Here is a 23,867-nt window from a genome sequence, read left to right as displayed (position 1 = left end):
GACCCAGGCGGGCTGCGGGGGCTGCGGCTGCGCCAGGGGCGTCAGGCCGCCGTAGGGGTCCCCGGCCAGGTGTGGGAAGGCGGCGGCGGCGGCGTCGGGCGCCTGGCTGTAGGGCATCGGCGGCTGCGGGTAGGGCGGCGGGAAGTAGGGCGGCTGGAAGTCTGCGGCCGCGGCGGAGGCCGGCGTGTGGCAGAGCGGCGGCGCGGGACCGAAGGCCGCCTGGGGCAGGGACGACAGGCGGGCGCCGCCAGCCGCTGCGCCCAGCCCGTCGGGGCGCTCCTGGAGGAAAAGGGCGGCATGAGGCCCCCACCGGCAGCGGAGCGAGCCCCGCCGAGAGGGTCCTCCGGCCCGCGAGCGTCTGCACCGTCGCTGCTCGGGGCCCGGCGTCGGTCACCACAGGGGCCGCGGGCGCGGAGCCCCAGCCGCAGCCTGCTCGCCGGCCAGTCCCGCTGCGGCCCCTCGCTCCCGAATTCGTTGGCGCGAGGGCTCCAGCGCTTGGACCTCGCGACGTCCGAGCCGAGTGTCCCGGCGCCGCGGACCCGAAAGTACTCACCATGGCCGAGTAAGTGTGCACCAGCATGGGGCGGGCGGCGCGGGGCGCGAGGCGTGGCGGCGACGGAGCCCTCGCCCGACGGCGAGTGCGGCGGGAAGGGACGTGGGCAGCCGGTGCAGTCCGCGAGGGTCACGGCGCGGCGGCCGAGGGCCTCAGCAGTGGGCGCCCCCCGGCGGGTGCATAGAGGCCGCACGGAAGGGCGCTGATCACACCTGGAGAAGTCGGCCCGCGGGAGCCCAGCGCCCGCCCTTCTGCCTCTGAGCGCAGCCTGCTCCATGCACTCCAGTTATAGAAGCGGGGGCGCGCCGGGCCTCCGGGGGCGCGCATTAAAGAGACAAGCTGTGACCGCTCTCCTTTTTCCCTTGAGGCCGCAGAAAGGAGGCGTGGCTGTGGTGGGACCTTCGCGGTGGGAAGGGGGAGGAGTGAATTCCACCCCCGCTGGTCTGAGCTGGCCCTAGGGGTCCAAACTTACAGCTGCGAGGAAACAGCTTCGGAGACTGGGATTGCAGAGGCCCTTACATTTGTTGGACTATGTCCCACGCTGGCCTCAGCTCCCTCATCTATAAAACGGGCACCAGTCCTTTACCACCTCACCTGACTTAAATGAAGTGGACAATCCCCCCCTCCCCCCGCAACCGGGGATTGAACTCAGACCCTTGAGCCTGCCAGACAAGCACTTATTCTACTGAGCTGTCTCTCTGGTCCTCAAAGTGGACAACTGTGAATGTAGAAGTTTGTAGACTGAAAACTCAAGTGCATCAGCTCCTGTGCTTGCTTGTGTCACTGTGTGCAAGGGGACCTGTTGCATCTCTTGAATGGTTCCAGATCAAAACCCTTCAGAAGGTGCCTGCTTAGCTCAGGCTTCCTGGCCCGGTAAACTCCAACTCCAAGCCAGAGTCTGTGGAAGTTGGAGCCACAAACTGAGTAGAGACTGTTGGCTGGGATGGAGTTTTGCAAGAGCTGCATTCTAGAACTCAAGATATGTCTGAAGCCACAGGGGTTTGGAATGGTTGGGTGTAAGCCTGTGAAGTCCATGAATTTGTGCATAGCTGAGCGATGTGAAGAAGTGTAATTGTTACACTAACATGCACAGGCTATGTGTTTGTGTTACTGTGGCAGGCACTGGCTGGCTGTCAAGCATGTTCTAATTTCTACAGTCAATCCTTCTTTCCTTCTCCGAAAACTCTGCCTTTGGATCCCGGAATCAGAGACAAGAATTAAAGAAAATAAAGTCAGAAAGATGCTAAAGAGAATAGAAATTAAGAGAGCAAAAAGGAGATATTTTAAAAAGCAAGAGAATGCACAAAATAGGGCATAGCAGAAACCACTACAATGAACACTATGACAGAACGTGTGAGCCTGAGCGAAATAGTTAAGGAATATTATGTTACCCTCACGTTAGCCCTGTGAGATGGATAGCTGGATCACCCCCATTTCCAGGTGAAGAACAAGGCAGAGTTGAAATGACTTGCCCACAGGCAGGCAGCTAGTTAAGGGTCATCTCAGCCTGGGGTAATGGGGAAAAGGCCAGCAGCTAAGAATTCATCACTAAGACCATTTCAGAGGATGGAACTATCAGGTGATGAGTGCAGTACCTTTGGGCAACTCAGAGGTCAGGAGTGAGTGTGTACATTTGTACATGTGTGTGTGAGAAAATCTGTGGCCACCTGCCTTCTCCTCCTTCTCTTCCTCCCATCAGCTTCATCCATAAGGACATCAGAAGACAAACTATAGGACAGATGCCAGTTCACCACATGCACAGTGGTGGAGGCCTTTGGAAGAAGTTCAGAAGCAGCAAGGGTCTTCATGCCATGCCTAGCTGGGGGCGAGGAGTTCTGCTCCCTCCAACAGGCCTGGAAAGGTCAGGGGGACAGGACGCATTGCCTGTCTGGTGGCTTCCTTGAGGGTCCTCTCCCTACTTTCTGGTAGTTTCAGATGCTACCTTCTTGTCTCCTCTTCTGACCACTTTCACCTTCAGTTATTCACTCTCAGAGGTTCAGCTTCTGCCTATTCTTCTTCGTTAACATTTTCATGAACTCCTTTATGCCCACTCAGTAGGAATCTGAAACCACCCACACAGCTGCTGATGGGATATCTCCTTCCCATCAGACATCTCCCTGGAGCTGGGGAGATGGCTCAGTAGAATAAGTGCTTCCCTGGCAAGCGCAAGGGTCTGAGTTCAATCCCTGGTTCCACAAAAAAAAAAAAAAAAAAAAAGACATCTCCCTGCAATCAGCTACATTTCCAAATCAACACTGGATTCAACATCTCCTCCACCCCTACCACCAACCCTCACCTGCTTTTCCTCCATAGTTCTATGGCTCCACAAATGACACCACTGTCCTTCAAGTTCAAAACTTGCCCATCACCCCAGAAGAGACTGGGCCCTTTATCTCATCTCCACAAGTCAATCTTCATGGAGTGTTGCTATTTCTAACCCTTAAGCATTCACCCACAGAATATATATGGAGGGAACTTGAGGTGAATACCTCAGAAGGCATATGGCACCCCCCTCTCAGCATTTTAAGCTATTTCACTCTTTCTCACCAACCTGTACTTATCCAAGTGTGGCCCCTGCACCAGCATCAAATTTGGGGAACTTGTTAGAGGTGCCACTTCTTTGTCTCCGTCCCATACCTACTGAATCTGCACCTCTGGAGATAGAGCCTGGAAATCTATTTTCTCCTCACCCCCAAGGATTGAACCCAAGTCTTCCGCACTGGGCTGCGCTCCCCAAATTTTATTTTATTTTGAGACAGGGTCTTGCTAAGTCACTAAGTCTGAGGCAGGAGGATCATAAGTTCCATCCCAGCCTAGGCAATTTTGCAATCTGTGCTTTAATAAGTCCTGACTCATTTAGTGACTCCAAGCACACTAAAATGTAAAAGCCATAGCAACAACCCTCTAACTGGATCCCTGATTTTGTGTCTCTACCAATCTAATTCCAACTCCATTTAGCAACAAGAGTGACCAGAATATGTCAACGCCCTGCTGAAAACTCTGCTGAGGCTCTCCATGGCCCATCTTCAGGGAAAGAAGTAAAACCTCAAATACTTGCGCCAGGCATGGTGGCATAAACCTGTAATCTCAGCACTCAGGAGGTTGAGGCAGGAGGATCATTGTCAGTTCACCAGAGTGGAAGGCCTGGCCAAATAGCTCAGCAGATTAAAGTACCTGTTTAGGCAGATGCAGGGATCTGGAGTTTGATCCCTGGGGGTACTATGTGGGCCCCACCCCCAGGGCACACTGAGATGGTGATTGATACTGGGCATGGTGGCACATGCCTGTAATCCCAGCACTTGGAAGGCTGTAAAACAGGAGGATCACTACAGGTCCAATCTATGTAGTGAGACCCTGTAACCCTGTCCTAAATAAAACAAACAAACAAAGAGTGGGCTACAAAGTGTGCTCAAAACCAGACTAAATTGCATAGCAGGACCCTGTCTCAAAAAAACAAAACAGGGGCTGGGGAGTTAGCTCAGTAGAATAAGTGCTTGTCTGGCAAGCTCAAGGGCCTGAGTTCAATCTCCAGTTCCACAAAAAACAAAACAAAACAAAACAAAAACTCCTCAAACACTCTAATCAGCATTTCAGACTCTTCCTTTACCTGATCATAAACTACTTTACAAGAAATTTAAAGAAAAAATAGAAAATATGTCTAGTGTTGTGCTTGGTGAGTGGCATGTGCATGGTGCATGGCCAGTGAATGCCTATTAAATCTCAAATGAATAAATGGATGACTTTATTAATTCTTCAGTCTATGAAGAAGAAATCCTTCCAGGTATAGTGGCACACACTGGCTATTCAGAAGGCCAAAGCAGGAAGATTATAAGTTTGAGGTCAGCCTGAGCATCTTAGTTGTGAGACATTGTCTTAAAAAATAAAAATAGGGGCTGGTGAGATGGCTCAGTGGTCTAAAGCACCTACTTAGAACAAGCTAAGCTAAGCAAAACACAGGGACCGCAGTTCAATCCCCCAGCACCACATGCCAGACAGCCCCGCCCCCTGGTGGGCTGAGCTGGCCACACACACATAAATAAATAAATAAAAAATTAAAAAAAAATAAAATAAAAATAATTGGGACTGGTGAGATGGCTCAGTGGTCTAAAGCACCTACTTAGAACAAGTTTAGCAAAGCACAGGGACCGCCATTCAATCCCCCAGCACCACATGCTGGCCAGCCCTGCCCCCTGGTGGGCTGAGCTGGCCACACACACACACACACACACACACACACACACAAATAAAATCTTAAAAAATAAAATAAAATAAACATAAAAATAATTGGGCTGGCCAAATAGCTCAGCAGGGGGTGGGGGTTCGATCCCTGGGCCTGCTGTGTCAGCCCCGCCCCTGGGGCACACAGACAGAAATTGAGACTGGGCATGATGGGGCGTGCCTGTAATCCCAGCTCTTGGGAGGCTGTAAACAGGCAGATTACCATGAGTCCGATCTAGTAGTGAGACCCTGAACACCCTGTAGACCCTTCCCTAAAATTAAAAAAAAAAAATTTAAAGGGCTGGGGATGTAGCTTGGTGGTAGATTTCCATTCCAACAAATACACCACACACACACACACACACACACACACACACACACACACACCCCTTTCCAAAAGATTATATGTGAACACAACTCTCAGTAACTAGACATAGAACTCAATTATAATCTGAGATCATCTGACAAATGAGTGGCTTCACTTATGTCTACTAGAATGTTCTCCATGGTCTCAGCTCTTCTTGGGCTCCCCAAAGGTACAGAGTCCTATGGTTTCAACGCAGAGAACTTTCTTTTCAAGGCCAAGCATCTCCTCACTTTCTGAGGCAGTGAGGTAGGTATTTCTGGTTGCCTTTCTTCTGGAACACATGCAGAACATATGAAACCGGGGGTGTGCCTAGGGATGCATATATAGATGCCCCTGGAAAATGGAGTACACTGCATGTACAGAGAGATCCATGAGAAACATGAGCGCATATAGAAATATAGGACAAGTAGATGCATATGTGCACACATACATACATTCCCACTTGGCATATTACTTTTTCCCAGACATATCTTTTCCCCTCGTTTCAAAAAGTGAGCTTGCATTTGGACTGTTGTTAAGGAAACACAAATCTGTCTCCTTATTGTTCACAGAGCCACCTTCTTCCTCCCAGCTTCTTACAACCTGTTCTAGGACTCTTGGGCAGTGTTTGCAGGGAGAGGAAATCTGGTACAAGATGCCAAGGCTCCACCTTGTGGATACATCACACAATTGCAGCTCAGATCATCCTTTTGCCCTCTCAGCTGAACTACCGGGAGCAAGCTTGGTCTGGAAAGGTTTGCCTGCCTCCCCTCACTGGATCCCAGAACTCTGGCCATTCTTTGTTAAAGTGGCAAGCTCAGCCTGTTTTGCTAGGTTGACTCTACCACTGCGCAAGAGGAAGCACCTTAGTAGCTGGAAGCATGGGCAGTTGTCACTTGTTTTGGGGTCCTTCCCTTCTCTCCACTTCTTCAATGGTCTCAATCGCTGCTATGAAATGACTCTGAGGACCCTCTATACTGAATGTCCAAATCTGTCACTTGCTTATCCCTCTCTGCTTCATACCATGGAGAGAAACCACCCCTTTGGTTTGCTGCAGGCAGTACAAATTCACCACTTAGCAAACTGAGCTTGTATTTCCCACAAATTTGTTTTCTCCTGATGTTCCCCGCTATAGTGAATGGCCCCACTATCCACTCAATGGCTCGGATCAGGAATCTGGAGTCATCCTTGGCTCCTCTTCATCTTAGACTAATTGTCAAGTGCTCTTACCTAACTCCTACCTTTATGTCTCCATCCTCACTGCCACTGGCTTAGTTCTGACTTATCACCCCATACGCTCTCTGCCTCAGTTGTTCCTGTAACAGGCAACCATCTCTCTGTAATACAAACTGTATCCTCCTTACACTGTTCAAAAATTGGCAATCTGGCCCCACAGCATGATCCTGTATTTAAGCTTCTGAGCACAGCACACTGGGCTCTTACGATCTGATCTTCCCTCCACTGACCTGTTCCACTTCACACTGCGCCGTGGTAGATACACCTGTCATTCTTCTGCTTGGCCACTCACTCATGCCTCTCTCTCATGTCTCAGCACAAACACGCTTGGAGTTTTTCTCAACTTGTGTAGCCAGACTGAGGTCCTTCATGCTGACCATGTTTTATTTGAATCTCCACAGAAGCCGTTGCTTATACTTTGGTGCTGCCTTATGTGTCTCTCCTCTAGATTTTAAGCTGCTTGAATAAGAGGTCTATGATATATCCTTTAACTCAAGAATTCATGCTAAGGGGCTGGGGAGATAGCTCAGTAGAATAAGCGCTTGCCTGGCAAGCGCAAGGGTCTGAGTTCAATCCCCAGTTCCACAAAAAAAAAAAAAAAAAAAAAAAATTCATGCTAAGAAGGCAGGGTTCTGTATATCCAGGAAGTAAGTGAATATTCTTGCTATGCATAACCAGCCACGGGTAGGCAATAGGATGTGCTTACAAGTTTGAAGGCATACGTGGAGTCTGTGGATGGTCTTGGCCATGGGCTAGTCTGTCTCCGACCTGACAGCTTTGGCTCAGGCCTGCTGAGGCAGAGATGGTTGGCTTGGCTACTGCTAATGCTCTCACATTTAGCCTGCAGGTTTTGTTAGGCTGGTAGTGATTTAATTAGCCAACATTCAACAGTGAGATTTCACATAAAAAATTCTGACTTTAAAAATTGGAGGGGGCCGGCAGGATAGCTCAATGGACTAAGTGCCTGCCTAGGCAAATGCAGGGACTGCAGTTTGATCCCTGGCACCACATGCCATGCTGGCCCCACCCCTGGGCACACTGAACCAGCCACCAAGTCCTAGTGTAGTAGCACACACCTATAATCCCAGTGATGGAGAGGTGAAAACAGGAGGATCAATAGAAGTCCAAGCTGTGTAGTGAGACCCTGTACCAAATAATTTAAAATAATAATAATAAAAACTGGAGGATACAGCGGGGCATGGTGTATTCCTCTAATTCCAGCACTGTGAGCTGAGGCGGTAGGATCCCACGGTTGAGCTCAGCCTGAGCAACCTAGTGGTCTAGTGAAACTTTATCCATTCCCCAGCGCTCACCAAGGGCTGGTGATGTAGCTCAGTGCAAAGGCCCAAAATTCAATCCCTAGTGCCACACCAACCCAGACACAGATGCACACACACGGGGGATATATGGCAGTGCTACTTGACAACCACCTGCTGATGACAGCAGGCAGTTTTCCTTTGTCCCCAAAAGTCCACTTAAGCCTGACCATACCAAGAGCTGGAATTGTAAGCCCACTGTACAGTGGAGGGTATGGGCTTGGGGTTGAGGGCCTGCATAGAGCACTGGCTCCACCTTGAGCAAGTCATTAATCCATGCCTAAGTCTACCTGTGAAACTGGAATTATATCCCTTCTTCCCAGGACCGAATAATACTTGTGAAGTGTGCTTGGCAGGACATATGTGTTCAGCAAATGGCAGTCGTGAGCTCATGGAGCCTGATGGGGAGAGAGCAGGAGCAGGACAGACCACACAGGAGGCTTCTTGTCACCAATGAACATTTATTGAGTGTCCACATGTGCACAGCTTTGAACTTGGCGGTCACAGAACGCACTGGAGGAGGGTTGGGGTGGGGGTAGCAAGGGGTTAGGTGGGGAGGAAGGGGCCCTCCCCCACCAGGTTGATAAGGAAGGTAGTCCCTGCTGGAGCCGCCAGTCGCGTCTCTCTGCAGAGAGGAGTCATAGCAGGGGTGGGAATTGAAGCCAGGCACCACGGTGGCAATGGGGTGCAATCATTGGAGAAACATGCGGATTCTAGGGAGCTGTCCCTCTTGTTCCTGGCTCCAGCCAGATGGTATCAAGGGGACAAGGATCAGATGCTCAGGTATCCAAGCAAGGATAAGGACAAGCAAAATAAATAAATAACCCCTAACCCCCCTCATCACTCTGCTGCAACATGACACGAAAGCTTAGAGACTTGGGCCCAAGCACTCTTGGGTTCCCTCAAGGAAGCTCGGGTGGAAGGAGGTTCCCCACCCCCCATGGGCTCGTCTGCCCCAGGCTGCCCTGAAAGGACAGGGCAGCTCAGACCCTGGTCACTGGAGTTGAAAGGAAGAACTTTGATGTCAATGGCCTGAGCCTACACTCTGCCCAAGAGGGTCAAGGGCAAGAGCCAAATGGCCAATATAAAGGACGTGGACCTGGGGGGCCAGAGGGGCACCACAGTCTGGGGAGGCCACGCCCTGGCCGGCAGGGCACATGGGCTAAGGCAGTCAGCTCCTGCCAGCCCTGTCCTACTCTGGGACCTTCCTCCTGCAGAGGAGCCAGACATTGGGCACAATGACACCTAGTGCCCCCCTCCCTGGGGGCTACTCCAACCTTCCCCGGCCTGGCGGGGACAACCACATTGATTTCCAAGCCCATCCCTGCCCCCATGGAGGCCTGGGGGGCGGGATGCAGTTCCTTACACTTGAGTGGTGGGCACCATGCCCTTGCCCTCAGAAAAGCCAGAAAGCTGGGGTGTTTGGGGGGGAAGTCTGGGGAGGGGGATCCAGTTTTGGGGCTTCAGGGAAGATGCCTCCTCCCTCCTTCCCTCGCTACCCGCCCCCGAGTCTGTCCCCAGTGGACACCACTCAGGGCTCTGACAGGCACTGCTCCAAGGCGGCCATGCGGTAGTGGCTGGCCGTTTCCTCACCTGCCTGCAGCCTCATGGCCTCCCGGCACAGCCGGTTGGCCCGTGCCAATTCTACCAGGACGCCCTGATAGGCGGCCACCATCTCAGGCTTGACGGAGTTGGGGCTGACACTGCCTAACAGCTGGAGCAGCTCCTGCGGCCAGCGGGAGCGCAGGGCGGCAGGAGCCAGCCAAGGCAGCAGTGGCACGCAGCCTGTGAAGGCTTGCATACCCAGGAACCACAGCTCCTGCAGGTCAGCCCAGATGCCCTCGTAGTCAGGGGACAGGGCCAGCACTGCCTGCTCGGAGCCAGGCGTGGCCCTTGCCACGTGGGACTGTGATAGGAAGAGGATGGCGGCTGCGAAGAAACCTCGGGATGCTGGGGTTCCCTGAAGAGCTGGAAGGCACAGAGGGAGAGATGGCATGAGCCACTGGGACAGCCTCTCAGCTTGGGGACAAGCCTCTCACTCTCACCACGCAGTGTCCTGTGTGGACACTCAGGGAGTGGAAGCATCGCCTGGCACCTTTGACGCTGCATGATGACTACCGTGGGCTGAGCCTTACGATTTGTTGTAAGAATTAAATGAAATGATCTTGGTACACTCCATCACTGAGACCTTTCCAGGTACAGGAGGTAGGAGTGAAGTCCATGTCCACTGTGAGAGAGCGCCATCTCCAGGGTTCTCACAGCAGGGACTCCAGCATGGTGTAGCCTACAGCCCTTGACCAGGCTGAGGACCCATCAGCTTGATGCAAGGGCCAGAAGGGGGCGCCAGAGGGGACAGGTGAGCAGAGATTGCTTTTGCCTACATCTGCAAGCGCTGGGAGAGGCTGTTTAGCTAACCTGGAGGCATTTATGGGTGAGCCAGCACTGGGACTATGACACGGTGGTTCTGAGGCTGGCTGAGAATGATGTGGGGGGTGTTCCTGGGCCACAGGGACAGGCTCTCCCTCCTCCCATTGCTGGGTAACCTGCTGGGATCCCCACACAGAAAACAAAGAGGCAGCTGAGGGTATGAGCACGTTACACCCTGTTCCCAGGCATCTGCTGAGCTCCTCCAACCTGACAGATGGGGCACAGGGAACAGGCGGGGACAGAGGGACCCAAGCAGACACCCACAGCCAAAGTAGGAGACACTGAGGGCTGCCAGGGGCTGGAGGGGACACCCTTCCCCCTGCACACAGCTGAGTGAGGCAGGGCTGGGGAGAAGCTGCTGTGCACACAGGGAGGCCAAGTGCTGAGGCCTGCCTGTTGCCACTGGGAGGGTGAGGTTTGAGCAGTGAAAAAGCTCAATGGAGGGAAGTGAGGTTTCTGACTCAAGGCCTGGGTGGGGGTAGCTCCACCTTGCAAACACTGGATTCAGAGTCCTTGGGCTGCCAGGGATTCCAGGTGCCTGTGCCTGGAGCAGGCCTGTATTTAACACCCACGAGACCTTGCTTTAAAAGTCTTCAGAAGGAAGAGAATATTATCATTTTGGGAAGAAGGGTGGGGGTGGCGGGTGGAGATACACTGTAGATTTCTTCTTGATGGGAAAATTTTGCAAAATCATTTTCTGCAAATGGGGACTGATGTCCAGAACACAACGGATCCACCCCAGTCTTCTGCCCTTACCCATCAGGCCCAAGTTCCTGGGGCTTACCTGGAGAAGTGCTCAGGAGCCTGGCCATGAGGAGCCCCAGGGTGGCCACGTTGGCAGCTAGAAGCAGTCTCCCTTGTTGCTGCACTAGTGCAGGCAGTGACGTCATCAGAGTGTTCATCAGAGATGTGAAGCAGGCATCACGCCTGGGAGAGAAAGGGAAGGGAGGAGGGGTGAGGGCAGAGGGTGAGCGGATCAGATCAAGCCTTTTGGAAAAGCTGGGATGCGGGGCTTCAGGCTTCACTGGCCCAGGGCTGGCCAAGCAATCAGGCAGCAGGGTAAAGAGTGAACTTTGAGCCCGAGCCTGGCATTTGGGGAGCAGAGGCTGGGCTGTGGTTGGAACAGGTAGACAGTATCTGGGGATACAGCTCTGCCAAATCCTTGAGTGGGACTGGCTTTGCCTACTGAGACCCTTCCTTCATTTTAACACTAAGAAGAACCTGCAGACACAGGCAAGCAGAGTAGGAGGTTGGGCTTTATGACCAAAGGGCAGCCCTCTTTGCTTCTGCTGACATGCACCCAGCCTCTCCCAAGCCCCTCACTTGATCAGCCCTGGTGCAGTGACCACGAGGTTGAGGAAGATGTGGCAGCAGGTCTGCAGGCCGATCTCCACACTGTCAGGCAGCACTGAGGTGTCATGGCCGGGGGATGTGAGCTCCCACTGTTGCAGGAAGTACTTGCACAGAAGTGAGGGGGCCCCCTCCTTGATCAGGATCTCCCGGGGCCCATCTTCCACAGTCAGGTGGCACCAGCCAGGAAGAAGGAGCCTGTGGGTGTGGAAAGGTTAGATGTGTGCAGGGTGAAGAGACAAGGCAAAAAGCTGTCTTTTTTTTTCAGGTCACCCTGCCCTGAGAAGGGTGGAAGTAGAGGAGAAGTGGAAGTAGAGAAGGACATGTCTTTGTAGGGACTACAGAAAAGGCACAAAGATCAAACTGGGGCTCTGCCACAGTGGGACTGTGGGAAAGGTACCTCTTTGAGCCCCTGCTTCCTCATCTTTAAAATGTCAGATTTGCTGTGTGGACCAAATTAGATCATTCTGGTACAGGGGACAACAAAATACCTGGTTCATAGCAGATGCTCAGGAAGCAGAAATTCTCTCTGTCTGGCAGTAATAGGGATTGAAGAGCTTCCTATTACTAAGCTACATTCCTACCTGCCCCCCACCCCGCTTTAAAATTTCTTGAGGAGAAGATTGCACAAAGTAGCTAAGTAGCCCTGACTGGCTTGGGTTTGTGCTTTTCCTGCCTGGCTCAGCCTTGAACAGTGCTGGGATTATAGGCATATACCACCACACCCAGCAAGTCCTCTTTTTATTGAGAAAATATGGGGTTGACAAGTAATACTTACCTGGCTTACACAAATCCTGTGGGGATAACCCCCCTCCCAAACAAACAGAAATAATCCTAAGGGAATTCTCAGCTCCAATCAGGAGCCTGGCACAGCCTAACTTGGGGTGAGATTAAGTGATATTTTGTCACTGTGTGACAGTTTTAGAACGGTCTAGCTGTGCAAAGTGTAACTACAAACTCACCGGAGTGCGTCCCCTGGCCAGGCAGGTCCTGGGGTTGTAGGGGAGATGGCCAAGTTGGCCACTTGTTGTGAAAGGTCATTGGCCTCCTCAGCCTCCTCGTAGAGGGTCTTGGCATAGCGGACAAGGAAAGGCAGCAGCTGGCACACCTCCTTCCGCAGGGATGAGGTCTCCTCAGCCAGCCAGGCACCCAGGATCCGCACGGAGGCAAACACAAAGGGCTCCTTCTGCTTCTCTGGCCCCACCTGTTGCCACAGCACCCCACTGAGATGAAGCCAGCCAGAGAACCATTCCCCTTTACCAGCCTACCAGCCAGCCTCGGAACAAGACAGAAGAGAATTCTGTCCTATGAGCCCTTCAAAGCTGGTTACTAAGTCTTATTCTACCCTATGTGCCCAGACCTAGCATGTAGAAGGGATACCATGAGAGCAGGCCTTCTGTACCGGTCTGTGGAGTGAACTGGATCTCAGACAACAGGCCCCATACTTGGTGATATCCCATTGCACTGCCCTCTCTCCACCTCTAATTTAGCTCAAAGCTGGGGGAACTCTCAGGTCTGCAACTAAGGATTCCTCAACTGGGGTGGGAGGACTGGTCCTCTATTGGGGTGGGAGGATCTGCATATGCCAATAGTGGGAAGGGGTGCCTCCCTTTGGACTAAACCAAAAAACAAGATGAGAGCTTAGCATGGTTTGCTGGATATATGGCTGGTAAGTTCAGTGGCAGGAGCAGAGTGGGCTTCTCAGACAGAAGGAGGGTGGGTGAGGACAGAACTTTCCCAGAGGTTCCGGCTCCTTCTCCTTTTGCCATTGCAAGTTTGTATGTGTGCATATGTAAAACAATGCTACAGAATAAGCAGAACAGACTGCTTCAATTTTGTGTGTGGTGTGTAGTGTGTGTACTGGGGAGCGTTGTATGAGTGGGAGGTTACTGTGTTGTGTGTGTGTGTGTGTGTGTGTGTGTGTGCTGTGAGTGCACATATGGCGTGTGGTGGGTGCCTGTGTGGAGGCTCACAGAAAGAGGGAGAGGGAGGGACACTTGGTCACACACTACTCCTGGAGTGCGTGCTGCAGTACCAGCCGCATGTGCACGCAGCACTCAACCCTTCCGTTCCCTCTGGCTCCCCCAGCTGGGCCCCCTTTGTGGGGCACTGCGCCCTTACCTGCAGCAGGTAGTGGATGACAGCTCCAATGGCCTCCTTCATGATGCTCACAAGCTGCACCTTCTGTGGCTCCTTAAGCAGTGACTGCTCACAGCGGGTACACTCCTGGATCCCCAGCTCCATAAGGGCATAGCAGGCAGTCACCACATCTTCCTTCACCTCTGTGCCTGTCTCCTCCAGGGCCAGCCGTACCTCCACACATGCCAGATTCACCAGGAGGGCCAGGAACTTGCTCCCAGAGTTGCCCGCTGGGATCCAGTCGGACCCGCAGGCGTGAGCCAGGCGGGCTGCCAGCTTCAGTGCAGGGTTGCGCTGCCAGGAACTCAGCTTGCTTCCCAAGATTCGTGCCAGCCCAGCCTGCAGATCCCGGAGGCATTCAGGGGGCACGGTTGTTGGGGGCAGAAAGAGGGGCAGCAGCTGGCAGAGCTCAAACTTGCTGGCATCCTCAGCTTTCTGGAAATCCTCACTGAGGCCTCGTAACACAGCCAGCAAGTCGGGCTCCGCCTCCTTCCAGCATTGGGTCTCTGCAGCGGCCAGCAGCCCCACTAGGAGTGCCAGGGCTTGGTCAAAGCCATAGCCATGCCCCAGGTATGCCTGACAAAGGGCAGACACAGTGCCACCAGCAATGAGGTGCCGGGGCCCACGGGGTGTGCCTGCTACGGCTGTCAGGCACTGGTAGGTGTCATCGATCATGGAGCGGCGGGCAGCATCGTCGGGGTCTCCCCGGGCTGTGAGAAAAGTGCTAAGGATGGGGATCTTGTTCAGGACCTGGGGATGGGTGGCCAGTTCAGGGTCACTGCAGAAACAGGCCAGCAGGGCCACACCTAGGGCCCTGAGAACATGGTCAGGGCAGCCATCGGGTGCCTCCTTGCTGGTCAGGAGACGATTAGGAAAGGTGAAGCCAACGGCATCAAAGATCCTCCGCCGTGTCTTGGCATCGATGTCACCTGCTTTGACTGCCTTGGTCACCTACAGGGGGTACATGCCATCAGCAGGATCAAAGAAAGGTAGAAAGTTCCACTGTCCCTTCCTTGTACCCTGGGGCACTGAGGACTAACAGGATTAGGTTATGCAACAGGACTCACTCCTGGGTCATTTCCTCCAGCTCCTTCTTTCTCCTTGGAGATAGGTGTGATCTTTGTATCCCTCTCATCTATGATTATTCTGTGGAAGGGAGGTACAGTCCTCCTCAACTATTCCTTTGGGCAGTTGAAAAGTTCTTCCTGATGTCTAATCTAGATGCCCAAAACCCGCATTGGAAAGGGCTCAGATCTCAAGCGTAAAATCCCCCAAGATCTGGGGTCCTTCCCTAACTGCTGTCTCTAGAGAAGTCTCTGATCCATTTCCGCCACCTTCTCAGGGGAAATGGCTCCTGTGTCTCTGCTCTGCGTGTCAAAACATTTCCCCTTACATTTCACCTAAACACCTCCTCTGCTGCAGTGTGAGCCCTTGACTCCAGAGCCTTCTCCCTGTTGCCATGGCAAACAAGCAGCGGCTGTACTCCCTCCTCCCTTCACCCCCCACACACTAACCCCCCTCTTTAGCACTGCAGCTCCTGCTCTGCTGTCCCCAGCCTGGGTCCTCCAACAGAGCTAAGACCTGACCTACCTCCCTTACCTTCAACCTACCTGGCTGTCCCCTAGGACCCCTCCTCAGTCACTTCTAGTTCTTTCATTCTCTTAGGTTCCAGAAAAATCATCCCCAGCCCTCAAGTACTCTGCACTAGTTACTACCTGCTGCTGTTACCCTATGAGTCAGCTCCCATCTGCTCTGGGACGCCCCAGAAAGCAAATGCAGGCAGCCTCCTCTAGGGCCCCCAGTGCTATAGCCTATTCACCCCCATTCTTCTTTGCCCCAATTCTCAGGGGAACAAGGGAAAAAAAGTATAATGATAGCAATCTGGGGCCTTCTTTGGTGGCTCCAGGGTTGTCAGCACCACCTATATATCCTTGGGGACTCAGTGACCCCATTCCATGGGGGTCCGGCCACCCAGCCCTTCCCACCTCCCAATTATCAGTAAGTTCCTTACTAGCAGCAGGGCTGCAAACTGCTCACTGTCATTCTTGGCCTCACGGAGGGCTCCCAGGTAGCGCTCCAGGGTGGGGTTTCGGCCCTCTGCCTGGTTCAGAGCTGGTTCGCAATCCGAGGCCATGATGCCCGCCTTGCCCAACTGTGAACACAAGAGGGACTGAGCATCCCTCTGCAGAGGAGGGACAGGGCGGGGGTGGGGGTGGGAGTGGAGGATGGAGGGAGGGATTAGCACAGAGGGAGGGGAGGGACAACTTGGAGGGGTGGCTTCTTCAAGACTGACCTCCCTTGGGGGAGCCCCTTTAAGAGGCTGGACCTGCATATCCTCAGGATGAAGGGACCCTGGTCCAAGGTCACCTCCAGAAAGTGGGAAAGGAGGACCATGCATCCTGCTGCTCAGCTGGACAGCTCTCCTCACCAGTCTCCTGGGGGTAGGAATGGGCTGGCCCCACTACTCAGCAGCCCCTGGCACCAGAGGTCGGGTTCTATCTCTTTCTAGGAGGCACACTGGGAGTGAGTGGTGAGGACAGACGGAAGAATGGAGACATACATGGGTGAAGTTCGATTATCCGGACTCGGGCTGACAAGGGGGAAGAGGGCATCCTAGGCTCTTTACCGCTCCTTTCTTCAGACAGGAGATAAGCTTTGCAAAAGTGAGAATATAAACTCACCAAGGAACGCTTGGAGGCCCCTTTGGGGACCCCACCCCTCTAGCCAGGGCTCTCCAACGCCCCCACAGGCTCCTTGCCTTCTCTCCCATCCCTCCCTGGGGCAGGCAGAGGCAGAGACTGCAGGAGCTGGAGCGGCAGCGGCAGCGGCGACGGCAGTGGTAGCAGAATTAACCCCTTCAGCTCCCTGTTCTCGCCCTCCCCGTCCCACTATCAGCCTGTGAATACCAGCAGGGGCTGGATCAGCAAGAAGGGGTCGGGTAGCTCCTGGGACAAGAGAGACTCCAAAAGCCGGATAATCGAAGCCTGTCTGCTAAGACGGGGATATGGGAAGGGAGGGTTTCCTCGCGGTCAGCACCTGTCCCGCCGCAGCCAGATCACAACACGACATTGATGAAGTCACGACAGGGCAGCGATGAAATCACACTTCACGATGGCGAGGTTATGTCACGAAGAGATCACAGCAAAATCATGACATGGAGGGGGTGGAGAGCCCCCATAAATGACAGGGCAAATTTTTGAGAAAAAGATATATACTGAAAAGGGCTGTGACAAAATGGAGTCTCGACAGGGCACAATGATGTCGCGATATGGCACGATGAAGTCGCGATACGGTCCCCGGGGTGTGTCTGTATCGATCTGCGCCGGCTCCGAGAGGCTCCGGCTGGGATGCAGGGGAGGGCCTGAAGGGGGCTGAGCTCACCAGGCTGCGGCCCCGAGCGGCGAAGTCTTCTCAGGGCGCTAGTCTCCCGGAGCCTGGGGCCGCTGCTCACACCGCGTTGCCCACTCCTGGCTCCCGGCTGCTGCAGCTACACCCCCACCCCCGCATAGCTTTAAACCAATCCGCGGCGACCTCACTCCCAGAGCTGGCCAATGGCAGTACAGGGCGCTAAGCCGTAGGGGGTGTCGCCGTTGCCGCCATTTTCCTTGTGGGCTTTGCCCGTGTCTGGGGCCTGCGGCTCGTGCAAAGAAAGCAAGGCTGCAGACAGTCCCTGGAGAGCAGAAGGCGAGAGGCCAGGGCCCAGATTCCTTCGCTTTGTGCGTAGTTCAACCTCCAGTGCTGCCCCTCCTCCCCCTCGGGCTCACGGCTGGAATTGCGCTTCCGGAGGGTGGGGGCGGGAGGGCTTGATTAGCATGAAGAGTGTGTTTCCGGGTTGAGCTCCGGGAGGTGGGAGGAGGCGGTGTTTCCGGTCGCCGTCGCTGTCCAGGGAGACTGAGGCGAGAGGGAGCTGTCCGGGCGGGAAGCCCGCACTATCTTCTTCCTTTTCTTCCTCCTCCTCCGGGTGAGGGGAGAGAAAGTTGGGGCCCCCAAGCCCATGGACCGGGAGGAGGCGGCTGCCGCCGAGAGCCAGGGCCCCGCTGTGTGGCCCTGAGCCCCGGTAGGTGGCCGGGGCGCCTGGCTGCCAGGCCGAGGACCAGGAGCTCAGGGGAGGGGCAGGCGGGCGGGCAATATATGGGGGTGAGCCAGCCGGGTGTTGGGACCCGGAGGTGGCGCTCCAGTCCTGGCCAGGAGAGTCACCTGCTTCCGGCCTTACAGGTGCGGAGCTCGAGACCCAGGTTAACTCTTTCTATTTTGGGGCCCGGGTCTAGTCATTCATATCTGTCCATCCCCTGACACTTAGATTGACAGGGGGATGGGGACGCTGCCTCTTTTCTAATAGGCTGGACCTCTGCAGCCTCGCCCTTAGCTCCTGTCTCCCGTGTTTCATCTCCCGAACGAGATAGAAAGTTGGTGCACAATAAGGATGGGAGGGGTTCAGCGCGATGTGTAAATTACGACAGGAAACCTCATTCAGGAATTTGAAAGTTTTGTCCCCCTCCCAGAGGGTCTTGTAGTGGCTGATTGATCACAAAGATTAAAGAGGTCAAAACAAAAAACAAAACAAAACAAAACAAAACAACCTCTGGCAGGTTTCAGGAATTCTTTGCCTGCTGTTTCCTCGTGGGGTCTGCCCCTGACAATAGATGTTGTTAATGAAGAGCATTAGCTGAATTTCCTAGTGCTTTCTTGTGATTTACGGACTGGAAACTAGGAACAAGTTGAAGAGACGACCTCCCAGAACAATCTGTTCATTTTTCTAGCTATTTGGAAAACAGTGTCTGCAAATATAAGCAAAGCTATTCATGGCAGTCTGTTCTGTAACTTTCCCAAATATCTGAGACTTTTTTCTTTAAAGCATTACTCTTGATTACTCACACCCGCTGAATAGGCTGTTTCAGACGTGCTCTGTCGTTACTCAAACATATCTTATCGCTGTGTACATAAATGGAGCTCCACGTATGTAGATGACAGACTGAAGTATGATACATCCCCCATCAACCTGAAGTATTAAGTAAACATTACCCCCTGCTCTGTCTGAACAGCTGCTGCAACAGAGAGTGCTTTTAATTTCGGTGTACTTGTAACGCCCTAAATGCCAGAACTATTGGGAGCTTTTCTTGATTTTCGTTTGTCAAGTATTGTGGGGGCGTGTGTTCTCTCCCTGGGTTGTTATCCTTTGATTCGATAACAAACCGTTGGGATCTTGGTGATGTCTTGTTGTTCCTGCCTCTGGTCAGTAAGTCTTTAGCTGGACCCTAGCAGTGATTTGTGCCTGTAGGCAATTGTAGGTTTTAGCAGAATGACTGGTTGGGAGTGCAAATGAAATTAGCTCTGCTCTCTTATGCATGGTTTTAGGACATTGCACTGCTAATCAGCCTGCTAGTCCAATGGTGTTTATTACTCCTGTTTTGAAAGCCTATTCATTTCTTTTCTGCTTTTCCCACCCACCTGCCAGGCTATTGATGACAGGTGTTGAGTCACCTTGAGTTTTAAAATCTTTTGTGGTAGGTAGAAATGTGTTGGGTAAGAATACACACACACACTTACCAATTTCATCTTGGAAAGGTAGAGAAGTTGCTGGGTATATTTTCTCAAACTTAGTCTCCATTTCATAATCTCTCTCTCTTTTTTTTTCCCCCCTGCGGAACCGGGGATTGAACTCAGATCCTTGCATTTGCCGGTCAAGCACTTATCCTACTGAGCCATCTCCCTGGCCCCTTCATAATCTTTTGAACATGTCTTGTCCACACACCTCCTACCTGTCCCCTGCTCTCTGATATGCAACTACAAAACAAAAAGTAGGACTGGATTGAATTGAGTGAGAAAGATGAAGTCATTCAGATGCTTATAGCTCAGTGAAAACCTTTTCTTAAGTAGGCTGCATCTCAGTTTTGCACTGATGTATATATGTGTGTGTCTTGGCATTAGCAATGAAATCCTACCCAGGTAATGTTGATATCCCTGTATGCTAGCTGGGGATGAAGGGTTATCAGCCTATGTCATTTATCAGAGGTGAATGAGGTGCATGCTCAGGTCACCAGAGTTTTATTCTTCCTGTTCTTTCTCTTCCTGTCTTTGTCTCTGTCTCTCTGTCCATCAATTTTATTTTTTCTTCTTCTTAGACAGGGTCTTGCTATGCAGTTCAGGCTAGCCTTAAGCTCACTTTGCAGCCCAGGCTGGTCTCGAACTTACAATGATCCTCCTGCTTCTGCCCCCCGGGTGCTGGGATTACAGGTGTGTCCTACCATGCTGGCCTTCCATCATGTTTTAAAAGGCAGAATCTTGGAATTTTGCCTAGGGTGCCTTGAACTCCTGGGCTCAAGTGATCTTCCTGTCACACCTTGTCTGGTAGCAGAGACTACAGGTGCATACCACTACAAGGAGCCAACAGATGTTCGAGTTGCTTCTTTAGAAATCCTGTCAACTCGTAATACTGCCAATACTTTTTATAATAATTTATGCAGCACATCAAGTTGTATGAGAAGGAAGAAACTTCTGGAAATAACAAATTTTTTTTCCTCCTGCTGGAAGGGAACTGAATTAAGCAGCTTGTAGATTCTGGAGTAGCCATGACAGTGCCTGATACAAATATTTGCTGAGTATGTGTGTGTGAATTTAAGTCAGGAATTGTAAATGACTCTTAGGGATCAGCAGGATGACACTGAAGTGAATTTGATAGATTTTTTAAATAATAGTGGTGGGTGTAATAGCAATCTGGGGAGTTCATGCCCTACCTAAATATAATTAGGTATTAAAAAGTTTTTATAGCATCCTCAGGTTAGTTAAGAAGTCCAATCTCAGGGCTGGGGAGATGGCTCAGTAGAATAAGTGCTTCCCTGGCAAGCGCCAGGGCCTGAGTTCAATCCCCGGTTTCACCAAAAAAAAAAAAAAAAAAAAAAATCCAATCCTTTCATAGATAAGAAAGTAAGTATATTTGGTCAACGTCACAAAGCTGTTAGTAGAACTACAACTGCAAATCAGTGTTTTTCGGGCTGCTGCACTTTCCATTCTGCCACGTGGATGATTTATTGTTAGATTACACCATAATGGCATATAAAATGTTTCAGCTTTACCATGGGTTCATTTTATATCCTTTGCTATGTTGTTATCTTGATAATTATAGACTATGTCAAAGCTCAGGTTTCAAATTTACTGGCACGAATGAGCGCTGAAAGACAAACTTGAAATTTCTCTTTCTCCTAATCTGTCACATTTGCTAGCATCCCACATTTCCAGGAATCAATTATTAATTACTTGGCATTGGATTTCTTCTCTTTCTGTTTTTCTAGTGTATTGGTTCCAGCTGTCTGGAAGGCCATGGAGAAGAGGCTGGGAGTCAAGCCAAGTCCTGCTTCCTGGATTTTATTAGGATATTGTTGGCAGACAGCTGTGAAGTGGCTGAGAAGCCTGTACCTGCTGTATACTTGCTGCTGCCTTAGTGCTCTGTGGTTGTCAACAGGTACCATTTTGCTTATAGATTTAAGGTTTTTAAAGGGTACTCTGTGAATTCTTCAATTTGTTTTTTTTTTTTTTTTTAACTTTATTTCTTTTTTTTTAAATTAATTATTTATTTATTTGTGTGGCCAGCTCAGCCCACCAGGGGGCGAGGCTGGCTGGCATGTGGTGCTGGGGGATTGAACTGTGGTCCCTGTGCTTTTGCTAAGCTTGTTCTAAGTAGGCGCTTTAGACCACTAAGCCATCTCACCAGCCCCAAAGGATTTCTTTTCTTTTTTTTTTTTTTGTGGAACCGGGGGTTGAACTCAGGCCCTTGAGCTTGCCAGGGAAGCGCTTATTCCACTGAGCCATCCCTTTGGCCCATTCTTCAATTTGTTTTAAAAGCTACTAGGAGAGACAAAAGTGATCTGCTGTCAACAAACTGTCATCCTTTTGGTGGATATTTATTTTAGTGAATTGGGAATTAAACCCTTATACATGCTAGGCAAATTCTCTACCATTGAGCTGCATTCCCAGCCCTGTTTAATTTTTGAGACAGAGCCTCACTGAGTTACCCAGGCTGGGCTAGAACTTGGGATTCTCCTTTCTCAGTCTCTCAAGTAGCTGGGATTCTAGGTATGCACCACTGTGCCTGCCTGGTTTGGTGGGTTCATTTGGGCTTTTGTTTGTTTGCTTTAGAACCAAAATTTAAATTGGATTCTTTCCTGTAAGGGAACATCGATACAAGCATTTTGAGACTTGATAAAGATGTATTGAAAATAAAAAGCTTTCAAAGTTAGATAGATCTGAATTCTAGAGCTGGATGTTTCTGCTTAATGGTTAGGATCTTGGGCAGATGGGTTACCTAATATCTTTGAGGAAGTATAAGATTTATCTCCATCTTTTTTTTCCCTTTTGAGACAGAGTCTAGCTATATAGTTTAGGCTGGCTTTGAACTCATGGTGACCCTCCTCCTTCAGCTGCCTGAGTGCTGGGATTACAGGTGTGCACCACTGTGCCCAGCTAAGATCTGTCTCATATCTGTGGTACCATATAGCACTCTGAATATGTATGTTCAGTAAGTGATACTTTGCTTCCCTCACTAGAAAAACCTATACTTATGAGAAGGTATGCATTTTCTATAGAACGGGGGTGTGTTATTAGATTTCATAAAGTATGTTTTTCTCCTTGAGACTGTTTCACCCCTCGAGAAGCTCTTGGCAGGAATCAGCGAAAAAGGGTAAATTTCAGAGGAGAATACCTTATCTTTTTCTTTTGACATGGTTCCTTTCTTAGTATAGAGTGTAAGAAAACAGTAATTTTAAAACTTCTGAGTGTGCTGCTATTCTGGGAAATGACCAAAAAGCCTTTGGGAGAAGAGACCACTGTTAGGGATAACTAATCAACCTTTTGTTCTTAAAATTACAAAGATTTCTGTTACTTTCTTAAAGCAATCGGTGGTTGTGATCTTGAGAGCCAAGTAAATGGCATAGCTAGCAATCTTAGTAACATCAGCTTTGGGGTTTTTGTTGTCTGGCATTGGTGGTTGATGATTGCATAATTATGGAAGTGGAAATTGTAGTTTGGTAGAAAGTTGACCTAAATGTTTTTACTACAGATGATACTGCAACATTTTATGTGAGATCATTTGAATTAAACAAGTAAGTGATTTTAGTACCATCAAATTAGCAGAATCACATTTTGTGACTTTGTGTGTATGGTAATGGGGGTGGAATCCAGGGCCTTGCATATGCTAAGCAGATATTCATCACAGAACTACATGCTGAACTTTTTTTTTTTTTTTACATGCTGAACCCTTTGTATATTTATATATCTTTTTGAACTGGGAATTGAACTCAGGACCTCATACTTGCCAGGCAAGTGCTATGTTGCTGAGCTATATCCCTGGCCCCCACAAGCCCTTTTTTTTATTTTTTTATTTTATTTTTTTTTTTTCGGAACCGGGGATTGAACTCAGGTCCTTGCGCTTGCCAGGGAAGCGCTTATTCCACTGAGCCATCTCCCCAGCCCCCCACAAGCCCTTTTTTAAGATTTTTCTTTGGAAAAAGAAAAAAAAAAAAAAAAAGAGTTCACTTTGAGACAGGCTCTCACTAAACTGCATAGGTGGGCCTCTAACTTGTGATCCTTCTGCCTCAGCCTCTCAAATATCTGGGCTTGCAGGTATGCACCACTAGATTCATGATTGTAAGTGTTGCATACTTCATCTCATTTAATCCTCATGAGAACACTAAAATAGTTTCATTGTTACTTTAGAGATAAAGAAACAGGCTCAGAGAGACAAAATAAAGGACTTGATCAAGTCACACAGCAAGTACATGACAGAGCCAAGATCCTAACTGAGGTTTGTTTACTCTAGACGTCTGGTTCTTGTTTTTCTCCTACACTGCCTTCCAAACACAGGTGATCTTTTGGAGGACCAAAGTTTTTTTTTTTTTTTTTTTTTTTAACTGAGAATGGTGATAAGTTACTTGAGAGATTAAAAGTACAAGGGAGAAGAAAAAATTCTGAGTCTTTGTGTACTTTCACCTATTACATGGTTAAGCACAGCACAGTGCTGGACTCATTAGGCAAATCTTTAATACTCCTTGATTCTGATACCCCCAAACAGAAACCCAGTCAAGATGGTGTTAAGAGTAGATATAATGGGAGTCAGGGTGTTCTAGTTCCATTTTAGAGAAATTTGGAGAGTTAAAAAAAAATTTATGGGGAAAAAACCAAAACAAAACAAAACAAAAAAACAGAATTTGGGGGCCGGGGAGATGGCTCAGTGGAATAAGTGCTTCCCTGGCAAGCGCAAGGGCCTGAGTTCAATCCCCAGTTCTGCCAA

General features: G+C 50.6%; 3 protein-coding genes across 12 annotated transcripts in view; 1 reads left to right on the top strand and 2 right to left on the bottom strand.

Annotated features, from left to right (window-relative positions):
- Tfap2e (transcription factor AP-2 epsilon) overlaps positions 1–580 on the bottom strand; it is an 18,203-nt gene extending 17,623 nt beyond the window's left edge. The window contains 2 exon segments of the mRNA XM_023701122.1: positions 1–279; positions 554–580. Of these exon segments, the coding sequence (XP_023556890.1) occupies positions 1–279; positions 554–580 (306 nt within the window).
- A 7,525-nt stretch (positions 581–8,105) lies between these two features.
- Ncdn (neurochondrin) lies at positions 8,106–17,397 on the bottom strand. 8 transcript variants are annotated; one of them, XM_023701019.1, is made up of 8 exons: positions 16,622–17,373; positions 16,146–16,220; positions 15,597–15,737; positions 13,568–14,536; positions 12,409–12,650; positions 11,420–11,644; positions 10,881–11,023; positions 8,127–9,637 (listed from the first exon to the last, which is right to left on the bottom strand). In XM_023701019.1, exons 3-8 carry the CDS (start codon positions 15,717–15,719, stop codon positions 9,201–9,203), a joined length of 2,139 nt encoding a protein of 712 aa, XP_023556787.1. In that variant the 5' UTR covers positions 15,720–15,737; positions 16,146–16,220; positions 16,622–17,373; the 3' UTR covers positions 8,127–9,200. The 8 variants fall into 8 exon arrangements, with proteins under 8 accessions (XP_004641067.1, XP_004641065.1, XP_023556787.1 ...); XM_023701016.1 differs by lacking the exon at positions 16,146–16,220 and adding an exon at positions 15,879–16,090; XM_023701020.1 differs by having other exon boundaries at positions 16,967–17,373.
- Positions 17,398–17,441: 44 nt separating this feature from the next.
- Positions 17,442–23,867, top strand: part of Kiaa0319l (KIAA0319 like) — a 127,869-nt gene continuing 121,443 nt past the window's right edge. The window contains exons 1-2 of one of the 3 annotated variants that reach the window (XM_023701014.1): positions 17,442–17,546; positions 20,875–21,044. In XM_023701014.1, the coding sequence (XP_023556782.1) occupies positions 20,903–21,044 (142 nt within the window). In that variant the 5' untranslated portion in view covers positions 17,442–17,546; positions 20,875–20,902. Of the gene's footprint in view, positions 17,643–17,714; positions 17,801–20,874; positions 21,045–23,867 lie in introns of those variants that run through there. The other 2 variants (XM_004641007.2, XM_023701015.1) reach the window with 2 other exon arrangements.

Source organism: Octodon degus, unplaced genomic scaffold (assembly GCF_000260255.1).
Source record: "Octodon degus isolate 3935 unplaced genomic scaffold, OctDeg1.0 scaffold00130, whole genome shotgun sequence".
NCBI classification, from domain to species: Eukaryota; Metazoa; Chordata; class Mammalia; order Rodentia; family Octodontidae; genus Octodon; species Octodon degus.
This window is presented reverse-complemented; position numbering and strand designations above follow the sequence as displayed.